The 17,634-nt window shown below is 38.9% G+C and overlaps 1 protein-coding gene across 1 annotated transcript in view; it reads right to left on the reverse strand.

Moving 5' to 3' along the window:
- Positions 1-12,672, reverse strand: part of LOC117530142 (voltage-dependent N-type calcium channel subunit alpha-1B-like) — a 439,538-nt gene extending 426,866 nt beyond the window's left edge. Inside the window, 2 exon segments of the mRNA XM_034193105.1 lie at positions 9,113-9,218; positions 12,346-12,672. Coding sequence (XP_034048996.1) covers positions 9,113-9,218; positions 12,346-12,644 — 405 coding nt within the window. The 5' untranslated portion in view covers positions 12,645-12,672.
- Between the last annotated feature and the right edge of the window lie 4,962 nt (positions 12,673-17,634).

Genomic DNA, 17,634 nt, shown 5'->3' on the forward strand with positions numbered 1-17,634 from the left:
AATGAAATCCATATAGTTTTTGAAAAAAATAAAAAGGACCTATACTTTATGGACAGACCTCGTATTAATATCTGCTTGCTATAAAAGGAAATAATGCCAGCGCGGGACCTGACTGCTGTTAGCGTAGCGTGTTAACATCTATTATACATATGTCTAAAATACTCCTGAATAATAAATGTTTATTACAAAGGGCTTTCAGTGGGTAAATCCACAGGGATCAGGACACTAAAGACCTGCTATGGATCAGAAATACCCCTTTGAACGGCTTCCTTTGGCGCCTCCACTTAAAGCGAACCGCCTCCTCTGTTGACAGAGCTTCATAAATAAAAGCTGATTCCTTGTTCTAATTAAAAGGCTGCTTGTCACATTACATCCTTAAAGTGGAGGAGGCTTCTTCTTCTCTCCTTTGTTTCCACTCGAATCACTTTAACGGGAGCCGGCCATCATCTTTTTGTTTGCTTTACAACATCAGAGAAGATTCTGAACTGGAGGAGGTGGCAAAATGTGAGATATTTGAGATTTTCTTGCCCATTTTAACTTTTTTTTTTTTTCTTTGGAAGACAAGATACATTTTATAGATAAATCAAATCTGACGAGACTTGTTTTCCATTTAAATGCCTGTAATTTCATTCTAACTGGTAATTGCTTGTTTCATCATTTAAAACAATTCCATTTTGACTGCAAATTACAAATATCTAGACTTAGATTGTGATGAGCTGAAATTCCATTTCAAAATATTTTCATTGCAGTTGTGACTCTAGCCTTCAATGTAATAACAGATACCATAACTGTCTTTTTGACAATATTACTCATTAAAATATAATTCTACAATGAGTTATCAATCATCAAAACAAAAATTTGGATTTGTGGAAAATTCTTGTTTTTAGCTAATGTATTTTTTAATGGTTCTGAAATTACAGATATCCACAAAGGAGGGATAACTCAGCAACTTTACTGTAGATCATGAGTACTGTCAATTGTCATGGTGAATTTATTTTGACACTGCTGTGCAAAGGTTTTAGGCACCCTAAATTTCAATCATAAACTGTGTTTTTGCCATTTTAAAATCAGAGATTCAAAGGAAAATCTAAAAAGTATACAGAAATGAGATGCATTTCCATTTCATGAAAGAAACTAAGCAGTACTTCAGTTACAAATCTGCCTTTCAAATTTAAATGTACTGCCTTGTAGAACAAGCAGATTGACTGATTATAAAAAATCTGATTAATATCAACTGATTTTCTTAGAAACTTCAAGAGGCCAGCCAAAATAATTATCATAACTTTAGCTTTGAAATGTTCGTTTTCAATTGAAGCTGTACATTTTATATGTTTATACATTAGCTATTCATTTTTCATTATGTTCAAACATTTTAGGTGTATTAAATGTGTCTTGAACTATTCTTTAAAATACAGTTAACACTCAGAACACATGTCTATCACGTCATGCTAGCAATGATGTAGATAATTATCATTAGCTTCTTCAGGTCAAGTCTGCATCAGGAAACACAAATCTCCAGAGATTTCTTGGTCATTTATTTGTGAACTTAAGGTTACATTCTCTGTAAATTCATTGAGCGAATTCTTTCAAACTGATCACACTGAAGTGCCGCCAGCACTGCTAACGTTTGCAGGTGAGTCATGAAAAATAAGTCTGACTCAACGTGAACGTCTGTATTTCTGAAATGATTGTTCAGGATATGATACAAGAGAAAAAACAGCATATCTGTATGCACATCGGAAAGCTAATGCTCGCTAATCAAACATGTACTCAACAAAAATATAAACGCAACACTTTTGGTTTTGCTCCCATTTTGTACGAGATGAACTCAAAGATCTAAATCTTTTTCCACATACAAAATATCACCATTTCTCTCAAATATTGTTCACAAACCAGTCTAAATCTGTGATAGTGAGCACTTCTCCTTTGCTGAGATAATCCATCCCACCTCACAGGTGTGCCATATCAAGATGCTGATTAGACACCATGATTAGTGCACAGGTGTGCCTTAGACTGCCCACAATAAAAGGCCACTCTGAAAGGTGCAGTTTTATCACAGCACAATGCCACAGATGTCGCAAGATTTGAGGGAGCGTGCAGTTGGCATGCTGACAGCAGGAATGTCAACCAGAGCTGTTGCTCGTGTATTGAATGTTCATGTCTCTACCATAAGCCGTCTCCAAAGGTGTTTCAGAGAATTTGGCAGTACATCCAACCAGCCTCACAACCGCAGACCACGTGTAACCACACCAGCCCAGGACCTCCACATCCAGCATGTTCACCTCCAAGATCGTCTGAGACCAGCCACTCGGACAGCTGCTGGAACAATCGGTTTGCATAACCAAAGAATTTCTGCACAAACTGTCAGAAACAGTCTCAGGGAAGCTCATCTGCATGCTCGTCGTCCTCATCGGGGTCTCGACCTGACTCCAGTTCGTCGTCGTAACCGACTTGAGTGGGCAAATGCTCACATTCGCTGGCGTTTGGCACGTTGGAGAGGTGTTCTCTTCACGGATGATGCGAAGGAGATGTGTTGCACTGCATGAGGCAAATGGTGGTCACACCAGATACTGACTGGTATCTCCCCCCCCCCCCCCCCCAATAAAACAAAACTGCACCTTTCAGAGTAGCCTTTTATTGTGGGCAGTCTAAGGCACACCTGTGCACTAATCATGGTGTCTAATCAGCATCTCGGTATGGCACACCTGTGAGGTGGGATGGATTATCTCAGCAAAGGAGAAGTGCTCACTATCACAGATTTCGACTGGTTTGTGAACAATATTTGAGGGAAATGGTGATATTGTGTATGTGGAAAAAGTTTTAGATCTTTGAGTTCATCTCATACAAAATGGGAGCAAAACCAAAAGTGTTGCGTTTATATTTTTGTTGAGTATATATGCGCCATATGTACAAAATAGAGGGTAGTTCTAAAAGTATCTGATGAAGACATGTGGGGACTATATAGGGTTATTCTGTGTTTTTGCGTGTGTGTGCGCACGCACTTTTTTGTATTTTTATGATATTCAACTCTATTTACAAACTGTCGAGTTTGCATGGAACAGAAGTTGGCAGGTTTGTAGTCAATTGCTCGATCAGCTTTTTAGTTGCTAGGAAAGGTCATAACGTTGCAGAATCTAGTGGCAAAGTTGCTAAATTCGCAACACTGTTAAAATGTGATCTTCCTCCGTGAAGGGATATTGAAGCTTGAATATCAATAGATCAAGTGCACTCATGTTAAGGAAGAAAATGTTGAACAATAATTCAAGACATTTTCTGGGTGAGGCATAGAGCTTTTTAAAGTACATTCTGTTTGGTAATATTTGAACCATAACTACTCTAAAATATATTTACTTGAACAATACCTAAAAATGTAACATGTATATGAAAGTGAAATGTTTTTTTTAATCATCTCTGCTCTATTATAAGACAAACTCCCCTGAGCGACAGCACATAAAAGAATGCGAGTGCTGAACCATGAAGTGATGCATTATTCCACTTTTTCTTTATCACACAGGACAGGACATAAATGCCTTTTGACCTGCCAGTGTAGCCGTCTCTTCAGTTTCTGGATATCTGCACAAAGTGTCCATCAGACTCCAAACCTTGGTTAAAACAAGTGTCTGTGTGACGCAGCTGGGACAACCAAAAGTCACAAAGGGATAAAGTTTTGTGACTTACAAGACCAGCGTGGGAAGGTTACCATGGAGACAAACTATTAAATACAATATTTTTTAAATTTATTTTCCTCTGTAATTTATGATCCACCTGTACATTTCCACATATCAAGGAAGACACAACAAGGACCCGTCGTCTCTGCCCTCGCTTCTGCAAAAACAAGTTTGTACCCACATGTGTACCTGTCGCCATCACACAATGTTGCTACATTCCTTCCAGACTGACAGACAAGAAGGAATAAAGCATCAGCCTAAGACAAATTTTGAAAATATAAATGTCCAAATTAGTAGAATGAAGAATTATGGTAAAGACACTGATGTCACAGTGTGTTTACGACTGGACAATGAACACAATCACACATATTTTGGAGTATTTTCATGTTCCATGATTACATGAAAGGCAATTTATTCCCCTCTCCAAGGATGGATCCATGTGTGTGTGTGGTGGGGGAGCACCACCAAAAACTAAAAAAAAAACAAAAAACAGGACAAACTTAAGAAATACTAGAGCACCACGTTTACACCAACTCTACTTTCCAATTCCACAAATATTTACCTTGGAAAAGATTTTCAAGGTCCTGTTAGAATCGGCTTTTCATAAGCTACATTATTATATAGTATGGGATTTTGCCAACGTCTGATTGGCCCATTCGCCACTTTCTGCACTGTACCACATGCTGAGTTGACCGCTGGTGGAGCCGAGTACACCTCGCGTGCAGCGTAGAGCTAGCTAATCGAGCGACGCCTTCTATCGATAACGACCAATCAGATAACGTGATACAATGCCTACTTTGGCTGTCAGTTTGTTGACAAGATCACAGAAGACAGGTTTGTGTCTGTTAGCGATGCCGACTTCAAACTAATTTTACATGAAAAAGATGCGAAGGACACCCGCAGAAATACTCAGTCAGCAGCCAACCTGTTTCACAAGTACGTCACTAAAAAGGGACATGCGCCCAACTTTGAAACTTATGGCAGATGGATGCTTGAAGGAGTACTCTGTCGATTTTATGCGGAAGCTAGACAGGCAAATGGCGAACTTTATAAGAAAACAAGCCTGATGACTCTGTCACAGACTTAACAGGCATCTCCAGTCGATCGATGGGATGTCAGTTGATGCAGTATGACAGTAATAATAAAGAGTTGAAACTTGAGATTGATTTTTCAGTTTTAGTATGTTTGACAAACTACCAATTTTCTTGTTTACCATATAATAAAACAGTTATAGACTTTTCAAGGCCGAGGTGAACCCCATCCTGACCAGGTCCACATAATCACGGGTACACCGAAATCAAAAGTCCAGAATTGTATAATACAAAAAATATAGATCAAAAGGGCTTTTCAATGTTAAAAAGAATCAAATATCCGCTAAATCCACAATACAGAGCAGATGCAGATCAAACTTAGTCTCTTCATTGAGAGTGCCACTTTGCACCTCATTGTTACAAATAATGCTGCGTTTACACATAACGACGACAAGTCACGAATGCCACAAAGTACACATTCTTGGCCGCTGATCACGAATGTGATCATTCGGGGCAGAGGCGTCAGGTGTCCTCAGGAACTGCTGCTACCTGTTACCACATGTTACGATTAATGGCACATGTTGCTGGAGAATTATCAGGAACCATTACGCACGGTCAAGAATAGTGTTCCGCGTTCACATCCTTAAGTTCTGTCACATTGTGAATGAGGTGAATTGTCTCCACACACGCACCCATATTCATCCAACCAAATTCAGATCGCTCCAATTTTTCAGAAGAACTTTGTGACTGCATGCGTAGTTGGGCTCTGTGCCATGGAGTGGCGCAGAGAGGAGGAGGAGGACAGAGCCAGATGTGTGGCTTCATGCAGGTCTCGTCTCGCGCATTTTCCCAAACATCAGGCACATGCAGCAGGTGGAACACCTGCAGGAGCGCACTGAAGAGCACTAAAATTAGACTTTTAGCTGACTTGGTGTCAGCAATCAAACTGAATGCGGTGCAGCAGGGTTTAATTGTGCACACGCTTCTTCCTCCACCGGACTGGAGGAGGTGCAGAGATGTCTGGCTGCACGTGAGTCTCCTCTTGCTCCTCTGGTTCAGACTCGTTCTCCCGCTCATCGGTTACAACAGCAGGTGGAACACCTGTAGGATTGTCCTGAGGAGCTTCAGCAGGAACTGTGGAACGACATTTGGAGCCGAGTTTAATTGTGCGCATGTGACAGAAAAATTTGACAGTTTCCGTGTCACTTCGTATTAACGCGTGACAGTTTGGGCTCCAAGAACCATCACAGGAACCACTGCGAACGTTGTCACATTCTATTAAGGATCACTACTCAAGATGGATCAATACGCTCAGTTGCGACCTCCACGCCGTGAGACGAAATAAGGGTGGTGTGTGACATTCGTGGAAGATTTTTTGACAGGCAAAAACATGCTCCACAAATATCAAGAATATCACGCACCAACACGCACTATTAAGAAACCTATTCAGATGCATTAAGTCACGTTAAGAATGTCAGGAAAGTGTCACGAATGACAGAAAAATGACATTCGTAATGCATCTTGGTTATGTGTAAACGCACCTTAAGAGTGATTGAAGCACTTTTGATTGAGATACAGGGAATAACCCTGTTGTGTCTGATGATTTGCAGACGTTCATGCTGATTTTACGGTTGCAAGTTGAGCTTTAGTGGAGCCGGTAAAGCAGATTTTTGCAACCATAATCCAGCACAAATGTCCACAAATTATCAGACACAACAGGGTTATTCCCATTCTAATCCATGTCCATTGTTTGCACAGTTTATTTTTCTGTAGGTAATTTGGTCGGCGAGGATTACCATGAGGCAGCGTCGCTCCAACAGCGGCCAGGGCACGGAGTAATCCATCAAATGTGAAACGGTAATTCTGTATCAGAATCCACATCAGTACTTTCGTATGGTATCTTACGTTCACCCATTTTGGCATAGTCATCACGACTGCGACTTTCTCTCACTCTGAGCCATCTGCGTAGCAGCGTGTGCGGTCAGGACGCGGAGTAATACATGAAATGTGAAATGGTTAAATATATTTTAGATTTGAGGAAAAATGTAATTGGATTACAGTGTAAAATATGCATTAAATAGGGTTTTCAATATTAAATGTCCACAAAATCCACCATCCAGATCAGATCCAAATCAAACTTTGTCAGGTGATAGTGAGTGCCAGTCTGTACCTCACTTTCAAATATGAGGGTGATTGTGGCATGTTTGAATAAGATATAATGTTAAATATACATTAAATGGGTTTTTTATGTTAAATTCAAATGTCCACAATATCCACAATCCAGATCAGATCCAAATCAAATTTTGTGCAGTGATAGTGAGTGCCAGTCTGCACCTCACTTTCAAATATAAGGGTGAATGGGGCATGTTTGAATAAGATATAATGTTAAATATACATTAAATGGGGTTTTTATGTTAAATTCAGATGTCCACAATATCCACAATCCAGATCAGATCCAAATCAAATTTTGTGCAGTGATAGTGAGTGCCAGTCTGCACCTCACTTTCAAATATAAGGGTGAATGGGGCATGTTTGAATAAGATATAATGTTAAATATACATTAAATGGGGTTTTTAAAGTTAAATTTAAATGACCACAAAATCTGTAATCTGGATCAGATATAGATCAAAGGATAAAATCCTACATAACACTCTCAAATATGAAAGAAATCTGACCAGAAATTTTCAAAAATTCATAACTGTCAAAAAAGACAGTTATGAATTTTTGAAAATTCATTCAGTGTTAGAGATTTTTCTAATTGTCCAAGATTTTTCCTGACTTTGCCCTTTGACCTATGACCTTGAAAATGTAATCCCTTCTTGCCTATCAAGATATGAGTCTCCAGTAGAAATTTCATAATGATATATGAAAAATTACAGGCTCCAGGCTGTTCACAAACAGACAACATAAGGAAAGAAAATAAAATGAGAAAATTTTCAAGTTTGATAACCTAATGATTGCTACAATTTCTTAGTCATTCTCTTCCAAAAACAAACAAAAAAAGATGAACATATCTCAATGTGTTCAACGATATTAAATCATTTTACGCTGTGGCATCTGGACACAGAGATATATGAGCTGCATGATACTATTATAGTCTAAAATGTTTTGGGAGATTTCTTAACAATCTGTCAAATAAATAAATAAAATAAATAAAAATAAATCACTGGTGATTATAAAAGTAGCTGGTCTGTTCTGTGTCAGCCTGATCCCATCAGATCTCCGAAGCTAAGCAGTGCGGCATCTGGTTAGTGTTTGGATGCGAGACCTCTTCAGAACACCAATGACTGTGTGCGTTTCTCCATGTAAAATTAGAGTTGCATCAGGAAAGGCATCCAGTGTAAACTTGTGCCATATACCAATGTGGATCTGGCTGTATCCACTGTGGTGACCCTGTCCCAATACGGGAGCAGCCAAAATGACCACACACTGGTGATTATAAAAGACATTGTTTACAATAAAAATTAATATTTTACTTTACAAATGTGACTTTTTCCTATTAATATTCATGGTGGACAGAATTGCTTACTACTAGTATAATTTATTTGAACATCAGTGATAATATTACACTATTAAATGAGCAGAATCCTCTCGGTGGATTGCCCGGTTGTACTGAATCACCCCCCCCCCCCTCCCCCACCACCAAAAAAGAAAAAAAAAAAAATTCGGATCCACCCCTGCCCCTCTTATATATAACTGAAAAGCATAATTTCCCCTAACATTTCTACAAAAGTTGAACCGTGCATTCTTCATTTACTTTGGAACAGAATGGCAAAGTGTCACTTTGAAAAACTTTGATGCAATCTATAGAAAAGTCATAATCTATTGTATCTTATCTACAGAAAAGAATTTTTTTTCCTTTAAGAATTTCAAATCATTTAATCTGGATACTTAAAAAAAGTCTGATAAAGTCACTGCTACACTTTTTTTTACTCATTACTTAGTTTTTGCAAATTAAACGTGCAAACAGTGGCTGTGACATGCTGATGCTGCTGCATGTGTGCCATTTTTAAGGCTGTTGTTTATGCTGAAAAAAGTAAAAATAATTTATGATTTAAAAAGGAATGATGCAAGTTTCAGCCTCATAGATCAAAATCAACTATACCAAATATGAAAAACAAAAAACAAGATGTGCTGAGGTTCTGTTGCTGGCACGTCGTTCTGATTCTGTTGACGGCATCCTATTTGTTGTGTTTGTGGGTGCATACTGTGCACTTCTGAACCTTTTGACATGTTCTTCTACCGACTCCTGGAAGGTCATAAAACACGTCCTGCACACGTGTGAGCAAACAGTATGTCTCCTCTGTAAATTAATAGTTTGGTGAAACTGGACTCAGGCTGTTCTGACAGGTTAACAAGTCAAAGCTCTCCATTTGTTGTTTAGTTAAAAAAAAAAAAACTCTGAACACTCACCAGGCGTTCTGCCATTGGTGTCTTGTCGCTGGCAGGCAAATGCTGCTCCAGAGCCAAGACGATGCAGTTGGCGATAATTGTTGCAAGGATCATGTACTCAAACGGAGTGAGAGAGTTAAGGAACAGTTCAAAGTACAGTGGCATCAATTCACATCTAAATATCACAATGTTTTCTGAAAGCCTGTGCACCGTTTTTGTCTGTGCATTTTAACAGTAACTGCGCATTATGTTATGCATCAGCAGCAAGCGTTCTTCTAACACACAGTTTGCTGATTCCCCCCCCCCCCCCCACAATGTTCTTCATGTTTATACCAGCAGTTATTTGCAATTTTCATTTCACCTTCAACTGAAAATAATGATTTTATGCACATCAAGTTACACACGCACACGTGCATACCTTAATACCTTCATTTCAGCTTTTCTGCAAACAGTAAATCAACTAACAGAGTTAAAGCTGCTGTGTGTAGAATTCAGGGACGTTTGTCAGAATGCAAAAGATGAAGAACCACGCCCTACTTTATCTGGGTCAGGCTCAAAGTGTTTTATTTATATATATATGTGTGTGTGTGTGTGTGTGTGTGTGTGTGTGTGTGTGTGTGTGTGTGTGTGTGTGTGTGTGTGTGTGTGTGTGTGTGTGTGTGTGTGTGTGTGTGTGTGTGTGTGTGTGTGTGTGTGTGTGTGTGTGTGTGTGTGTGCACAGCCCCATTCCACTATGTCTGACAGTAAACTTAATTTGCCCATTTATCTATTTGACTCCTTTAATTCTTACAGAAGTATTTTCTTTTATTGTTGTTTATGCACCAATGACACCAGATCATATTCCTTGTATGTGAGAAGTTACTTGGCAACAAATGTGATTCTGATATACATGTATATGTGTATGTGTGTATATGAGGCAATAATTAAATCTAACTGGATATTTCTCTTCAGTTTCCTGTTACAGTAACTTGAGGAAAACATTACAAATGAAATTCTCAGCGTTTCATTGTCAGACATACATGTTTAAAATGGTGTAACTGAGCGCACCGCTGTCAGACAACAATAAACTGCTCAAACTAACAATTCAACACTGCAATAAATCCCATTAAACCATCATTTTGTTGGATTCTAACCACTCAATCGTGACTCTCTGATTCAGTTAAGTTCCATTAAGAAAACACGGACGTGTTTTTTGTGCTCTTTCTTTGCAGCTGTTGGCTCGTTCTGTATTTACAGGTCAGAGCTTAATGAGGATTTATGAAACCAGCCTCTGACAATTAAAGCCAGGATGTGGGATTGTTCCTCAGAAGACACTCAGCTGCTCTAATGGTGCAGCGAACGGAAACGCTGATGGTTTCGGCTGATTTGAGCTCAATGCAATGAGAATATCAGCTTGTAGATTTAGTGAATAAACTGATAAGATTTGCCTACAGCTGATATTTTCACAGTCGCCCACGAAGCAGATCTTTTCAGCCACTTCAAAGCAAAAAAAAAAAGATCAGTCATTTTTGCAAATAATTTAAATAAGGCTGCAACTAATTGGCATTTTTTTTAATTTATTTACTTGATTCATTTTCTATGAATGAATTCAGACAAGTAGTGTCATTTTAATATAGAAATAAGACCATAAGCAGAGATCATTTACTTAATTTTCAATGAAAAGTTGCTAATTCTAGATATTATGTTAATAATTATCTTATTTTTAATTACACCATAAATCTGTCTCAATTCAGTGGATTAACAAAGTCTGAATCAATGTGTGGATGAAACCTGCAGCTGTGATGTCGGAGAACATTTATCCTTTCTCCACTGATGTTGTAATTATCACTTTATCAGTTTGTTTGCACCCAAAGTCCATGAAAATATGCATAACTCATCAAGCTATTGAGTTTTGGATTTAAAGAAACTTATTTTCCCAAAATTTCATTCAGTTCTTTAAATCTAATCCACTTTTCAGGATATGTTGCAGTGCAGAAGAAGAAGAAAACTAAGCGTTCAAAAAGTTGCTTTATTCTATCACTCTAAGAAATAAAATGTTGAATTTAATTGATAAAGTTAAGGTAACTTTTTCCACATAACTTTGTCAATTAAATGCAACACAGTATTGGGATTTAAGTAATAATGTTTCATTTGATTTAATTAATGTCAATGACAATGTTGTTTTGCACTTAATTAACAATGTTATGTGGAAAAAGTTACCTTAACTTTATCAATTAAATTCAACATTTTATGCCTAAGAGTGTATGTTTCATTTCTAAGAGTGAAATGTTTGTGAACATGCAGTGATTTTAATCCAAAAGATAAAGATTTGTTGGCATTAGAGGAGGCACAAAACTGTGCCGGAGTCTGAAGCGCCCTCGTCTCTGTTTAAGTAAACCTTTTAAAATGTTTGTCTTCATTGGTATGTCAACAAAAAGACATTTTCAAATGTCATTCATGCGCGCGCGCGCACACACACACACACACACCTATTATTACTGGTAAATATGTGTTTTATAAAAGTGTGTTAAAAAAAGATCTAATATGAATAATCTGAGTTTATATGAATGTTTTTGCACATCACCTTGTGTCCTCAGTGTCTTAGTTTTTAATTACTTTCCCCCCCACTTTTCACTAAATTTTATGCTATCTAAATTTTATGCTATTTCAGATTAAAATAAGCATAATATTCTCCCAGTCATGCTGAAATCCATTTATTTTTTGTGAACAAATGTTGAACCTCAGTTGTTTTCAGTTTCAGTCAGTAGTTTTCAAACTTTAAGTTGTTTTTTTCTTCGAGTACTTTGATAATATTTACAGTTGGAAACCTTTCTTTAAATTTTGGCAGAACTTTATCAAGTTTTACTCAAGAAAAGAAAGTGTAAAGTGTGACTATGACAGCATGAAGGAGCTTTTGTTGAATAAGCGGTGTGGGCGACTTCAGCACCACGGACAGCGCTCCAACCCTCCAAAATAAAAGCACGGCCAAGCGCCTTTTGCAAAATAAATAGACTTCGACGCCTTTTTGCGCAAATCGGGAGGGATATTTGATCATTAACACGTTCGTTTACAAAATTATGGCGCTCATTTGACAGTTTTAAGAGGTTTTTGAAAGGGAAAAGGCGACACAGTAGGTGGACGTGGATCCTTTTGTTACCTGCGGAGACGAGAAGCGCAGCGAGCGCCGTGTGCAGAGGGACACACAGAGACACCGGCAGGACAAAATCAAGAACCAAAGCAGAGTTTAAACTTAAGCAGGCCCGCGGGAAGGATATGGCCACTCAGTTATTCGCTTGGCGTACTTCCTGATGAGGTTGTCCTCGCGGAAGATGAACAGGGACCGATTGACAGTCAAGCAGTTTTGTTTGACAGGGTTGGGGTTGTAAATGGCCATCGTCCGGGCTCTCTGCGCCATCGACTGTTTGTACATCCTCTGGGCGCCCGGTGCGCCGCCGCCGCCGCCGCCGCCGCCGCCCCGGGCTGCGCCTCGCCCTGCGCCCGGCGCGCCTCGTCCGCCGCCGCCGCCTGCGCTCCCTCCATAGCGGCTGGGCAGATCTTCTGCGAAGCGAGCCATTCTGCAAAGATCCAAAAGGGGAAAGCGGTGTCAGTGCAAACGGAGGGGAGACGCATCACAACAAACGCACTTCATCCAAAGCGAAGGAAGCGTTTGGCGAGAAGAACGCGGCCCTCATTGGAAACCGTGCGCTCCGGAGCCTTTCCATACACTCATCTCCAGGGTCACCAAAAAAAAAAAAAAAAAAAAAAAAAAAATCAAAAGTTATGAGCCTTTACAGCGCACTTTAGTCACTTCACACCAGCTGCTGCGTCCACATCGGATGCGCTCCGAGTCACCAAAACCGCCCTGAAATCAGATTAATACAGCAACATGCTGCCGGCATCCAAACAGCAGAAGATAATAATAAAAATAAAGAAGCAAAAGAGTGAGAAAAGGAGGGGGGGAAACAGAATTAAAGAAGCCAATCCGATCCGAGCAGGTGCCCCGTGATGTCTGAACGCTTTACGGAGTCTTTAGTGGAATAAGGAAGAGCGCATGTGACCAAAACCGGCCTATCGGTGCGCCGAGCGCACGGACGCGCTCCGTGCGCACTCCGTGTGGGCAGAACAACAGCAAAGTCAGAAACAGGATTCCGTCTCTTCTCGAGCTTCAGCAAGAGAAGTCGACTTTTAAGAAAATAAGAGTTTGAGGATTATTATATGACTGAAAATACTTCAGTTCCGTTTGCGTCTGCGGCGCAAAATCACAACTTCAAGCAGTTCCGTCCATTATCTTTGATATTTTCGAGAACATTATTCACCAGCTTTCTGCTGTTTATATCAAAGCCTGATCATGTTTGCGATCAGACGTTTTAGAGCCACAGCACCCAAAACCTTTACAGTCACACTGTGGCGCTGATTCACTTTTTGTTCAGGGCTCGAAAATATCAGATATTGCAGAGAACACAAGCGCCATCTAGTGGTTATGTTGAAGTGCTGCAATAAGAGCAGAACTGAGTTCACCCCTGGTGGGGTTTTGTTTTTTGTTAACTTTCATGTTAAAGCAACCATCAGTGATATAATTTAATAACATTATAACAAGTAAGTTGTCCATAAGGGAAAGAGACACAACTGTCAGCCGATTTTTAAAAAAATCTTACTTTTACCAAAAATGAACACCTAAATGAATAAAGTCGAGACCTTGTCGCACATTTGGACAGCTTTTGTCACCATCTAGCAGGCGATATGACTATTTCAGGGCTTCTGATAAATTTCCTACTTGTGAAACCCAAAATTCAGTTTAAAAAAAGGCCTTTAGAAATGTCATAAACACATGCTTTTTTAGACAGGCAGAGCTTTGACCTCTCAGTATTAATGTAGAAAAATTTTGATTCTCAAGAGTTTTACGGTTCCTGAGTTTTATGAAAATTCAGTAAGGTATATCTTCTATTATACATTCCAATTCTAAGGAAGAACTCTTCTAGTGTATACTAAAGTATATCTAAATATAAAAAAAAAAAAAAAAAAAAAAGAAGAGTAGAGCCACTTAGGTGCCAGGTTTTGGGAACCAGGGATGGTGGATTTTATAATATGAAGCCTTGCTGAAAGGACATACGGAAGGACTGAATTTCTCCAGACAAGCACAAATTACAGTTGTGAAAAACAAGACCTTTATTGCTTTGGAAAGCATCCCAAAGTATTTTGAAGTATTTTTTACATCTTCCAAGGACACAATAAAATCATTAGTGTTTATTTATTTGTCTGTCTTTTAGCAAGATTACGTCAAAACTACTTAACAGATTTTGTCGGAATTTTCACCACAGATAGATATTAGGCCATGGAAGACTTTTGGAAGAATTTTGGAGGTGATCCAAATCTGGATTCTAGAACAAGTTTCACTTTATATAGGTTTTGAAGGATTAAGGCGAAACTACTACTCAGATTCTCACCACATTTGCACCACAGATAAATATTAGTTCATGGAAGAGTAAGACTCCACTGAATTTTGGAGGTGATCCGGATCAGGACTGGCGGGCGTCAGAAATCTGTTGTTTTTCCTGTTATCTGAAATAGTTTCTTTAAGAATTTTTACTTTTGATAAATACTTTAATAGGACATGCTCACCTGTCAGGCCACAGTGAGGCGTTCAAGGCCTCATGGTTCCTGACAATCTGATGCACACCTGCTCTGCACGGCTGGTCCAGGTGTAATACAGTGTCATAACCCTGCAGAGCATTTGAGACCTTGACGTCAGTCACCTGTGCGGACCCTGGCACCTCCTTCTCCTCCTGCTGCCTCAGATGGAGCCTCGTTTGAGGTGATGAAGCCCAGGTGCCATACTCTGCACCCAGGGTGAGCATCCTCCAGGAGCTGAACGTGGCCAAGCGTGCGGCTACAGATTCAGAAAGTAAAACCCAGAAAGGAGATCAGTGCAAGAGTGCAAATAAAAACATTCCACAGCCTGCTCCAGCTGATTCCACGTTGAGTGGAATCAGCTCCTCCTATAAAAACCAGTGAAAAATACAAACAGCCAGAGAATCTGTTGTAGCTCAATAACTTGCTGCCAATTCTGCAGTTTTAAAAAGGTCAAAGGTCATGCATCTTATTGTTTAGGGGTATTTTGCAGGACAGATTAACAACAAAAACCCTTTCTGTGACCTTTACGCTTTGTAGTGGCATTTACCATATTGTGTCTAATTTGTAGATTAACTAACAAATTCAATATCAAAATAGTTCTTCCAAACTGCAAGCAAAGGTCATAGTGGATTAAAAAAAAATAATAATCCACATCACGTTTTGTGCTACATTCAGTAACATCTCAGGAAGTGTTGATTGCACAGTTTTGAGATTGGTATCAAATTATTTAAAAAATAAAGCTTTGTGTGTTTCAACTTTATTTCTGCAATTTTGAAAAAAACAGAAAGCATATGATGATATTTAAAGACAAATTGAAGAGAAGGGAAACCATGTTGGGCCAAATAATCCAAAAAACAATAAAAACATCAACTAAACATTTAATTAGAATGGTAGTGTTTAGAATCCATTCTGGATTAGTTATCTTCATTAACATGGTGATATCAAGCTTTCAAAATGAAAGTCATGCTATTGAGAACAAAGACCTGTGAATAGGTTCAAAGGTCAGCCATCACTATCAAACATCAGGATTAAGGATGAAAATTCAGAAGTTAGTGACTAGGATCAAAAGGCAGGAAAATGATCAATTAAGATCAAATATCAGCAGTAAGGATCAAAGTTCAACAGTCATGATCAACTGCCAGGATATTTGATCCTGAACTGCATCAAAGATTACGGGAGCTTCTTTGGCCCATGCCCTGCCCCTCCATCCAGTCGAATGAATGTAAAATGTTCAAGTTAGAGTGGAGAAATCTTTCATGAGTTACTGGCTAGAAATCAAAGTCTCTGGCTGCATTTCCTTTGATTTTCCATGCGATTATCGGGGCATTTTCAGGATTAATTAGAAAAAAGAATGGGTCCACTAAATTTCCATCTGTAAGTCTGTAGAACTATTGAATATTCAGGTGAAATTCAGGAGAACTTTTCTGATTGATACAAGTGATGAGCAGCGAACCTCCGATTCTGGGTCACATTGGCGTCTTTTAAAACGTGCAAAAAATAACCATCACATAAAATAAGGAAACACACAGGCCTGGACTGTCTGCAGGGTGATGAAACACTGACATCTAGTGGTGAGCCTAAGAGCACTAATTACAGAGTTCTAGTGGCCGCTGTTGATGGAAATCAGAATTCATCAAATGCAGCGTTAAATTACCCAGAAATCCTAAATTTCTACTTGAATAAAAACATTTTTGACTGTAAACACCAGCTCTGACCTTTGACTCTGATAACATGGCCAATGTGTATTTTGGTAAGATCTGTTAAATGCTTCCACTAATGAGAGAAGTGTAAAAAAAGTAACTGAATCTTTTAATTTTCAGTGACACAATGTGGAAAGTTTATATATATATATATATATATATATATATATATATATATATATATATATATATATATATATATATATATTTCAAGTAATTTCACACAAAAATAAAAACTATGAAAAAAAATCATCTGCTATTGAAAAGTAATGAAAAGAAAATAATCAAAAACCACTTTGGGTGTATGTGTAAGCTCATTTGAAGGGAAATGTATTTATTTTTACTGGTGTGTGTCTGTACTGGACAGATGTCCTTTGAACCTGGTGGAAGCATGGTTCAAAGGACAGGTGATTAGATTTTGGAGTAGTTTGGTCAAAGGTCAAGGAAAACATGGTGGTTGTTATGATTTTTTTTAAACACGTGTTGTACAGCTCAACAAATAAGAAGCCAATATGGATCAAGTGTGATGAGCTCAATATCTAAAGGAGACTCGATTTTAGGATAGCATGGTGAAAGAAAAAAAGGTCTGACAAACATGTTTTTATATCTATTAATATAAGCAGCAGGTGGGGCATCATTAGTGGTGTCCCGCAGCAGTCAAAACTAAATGTTCTTGAAATGGAGCAATACTTCCACCTGGTGGACATTTATCATTAATGCAGGTTCCACCAGGAGCTCCAGTCTGAACAGCCAAGCAGCCTGGATGGATGATCTAAAGCACATAATGATCAGCATAATATTTGACTGACTGATTTGAATGAGTTCATAATAAAGTAACAGTTAAAAACAGTTACAGACAGATGTATATTTAGTTGTACATTTATAATGAGCATGTTAGGCCTCGAGCCTCTGATGCCTTCCTTTTAATAAACAGTCCACATCTGACAGCTGGATGAACATACCGTAAACCACCGTGGATCGTCTCTCCGCCCACCTGGACACGTTAGGTCTCGCTCTCTTCATACCTGCTCCCTGATCAATCCGGTTTAATATGAACCCCTGATGCGGTGCGACTGCCGTGCAGGAGGGAAAACTACCCAAAAAAGGAGGCCTCGCACTTTGTCCTGGGAATGCAGAAAGGAAAAGCTGCTTCCTGTACTGCCAGCTAAGAAGCTGATTATCAGAATCCATGTTTTCCCATGAAGGAGAAAATTCTCCAATTTAATTAGGGGC

Source organism: Thalassophryne amazonica, chromosome 17 (genome assembly GCF_902500255.1).
Source record: "Thalassophryne amazonica chromosome 17, fThaAma1.1, whole genome shotgun sequence".
Taxonomy (NCBI): Eukaryota; Metazoa; Chordata; class Actinopteri; order Batrachoidiformes; family Batrachoididae; genus Thalassophryne; species Thalassophryne amazonica.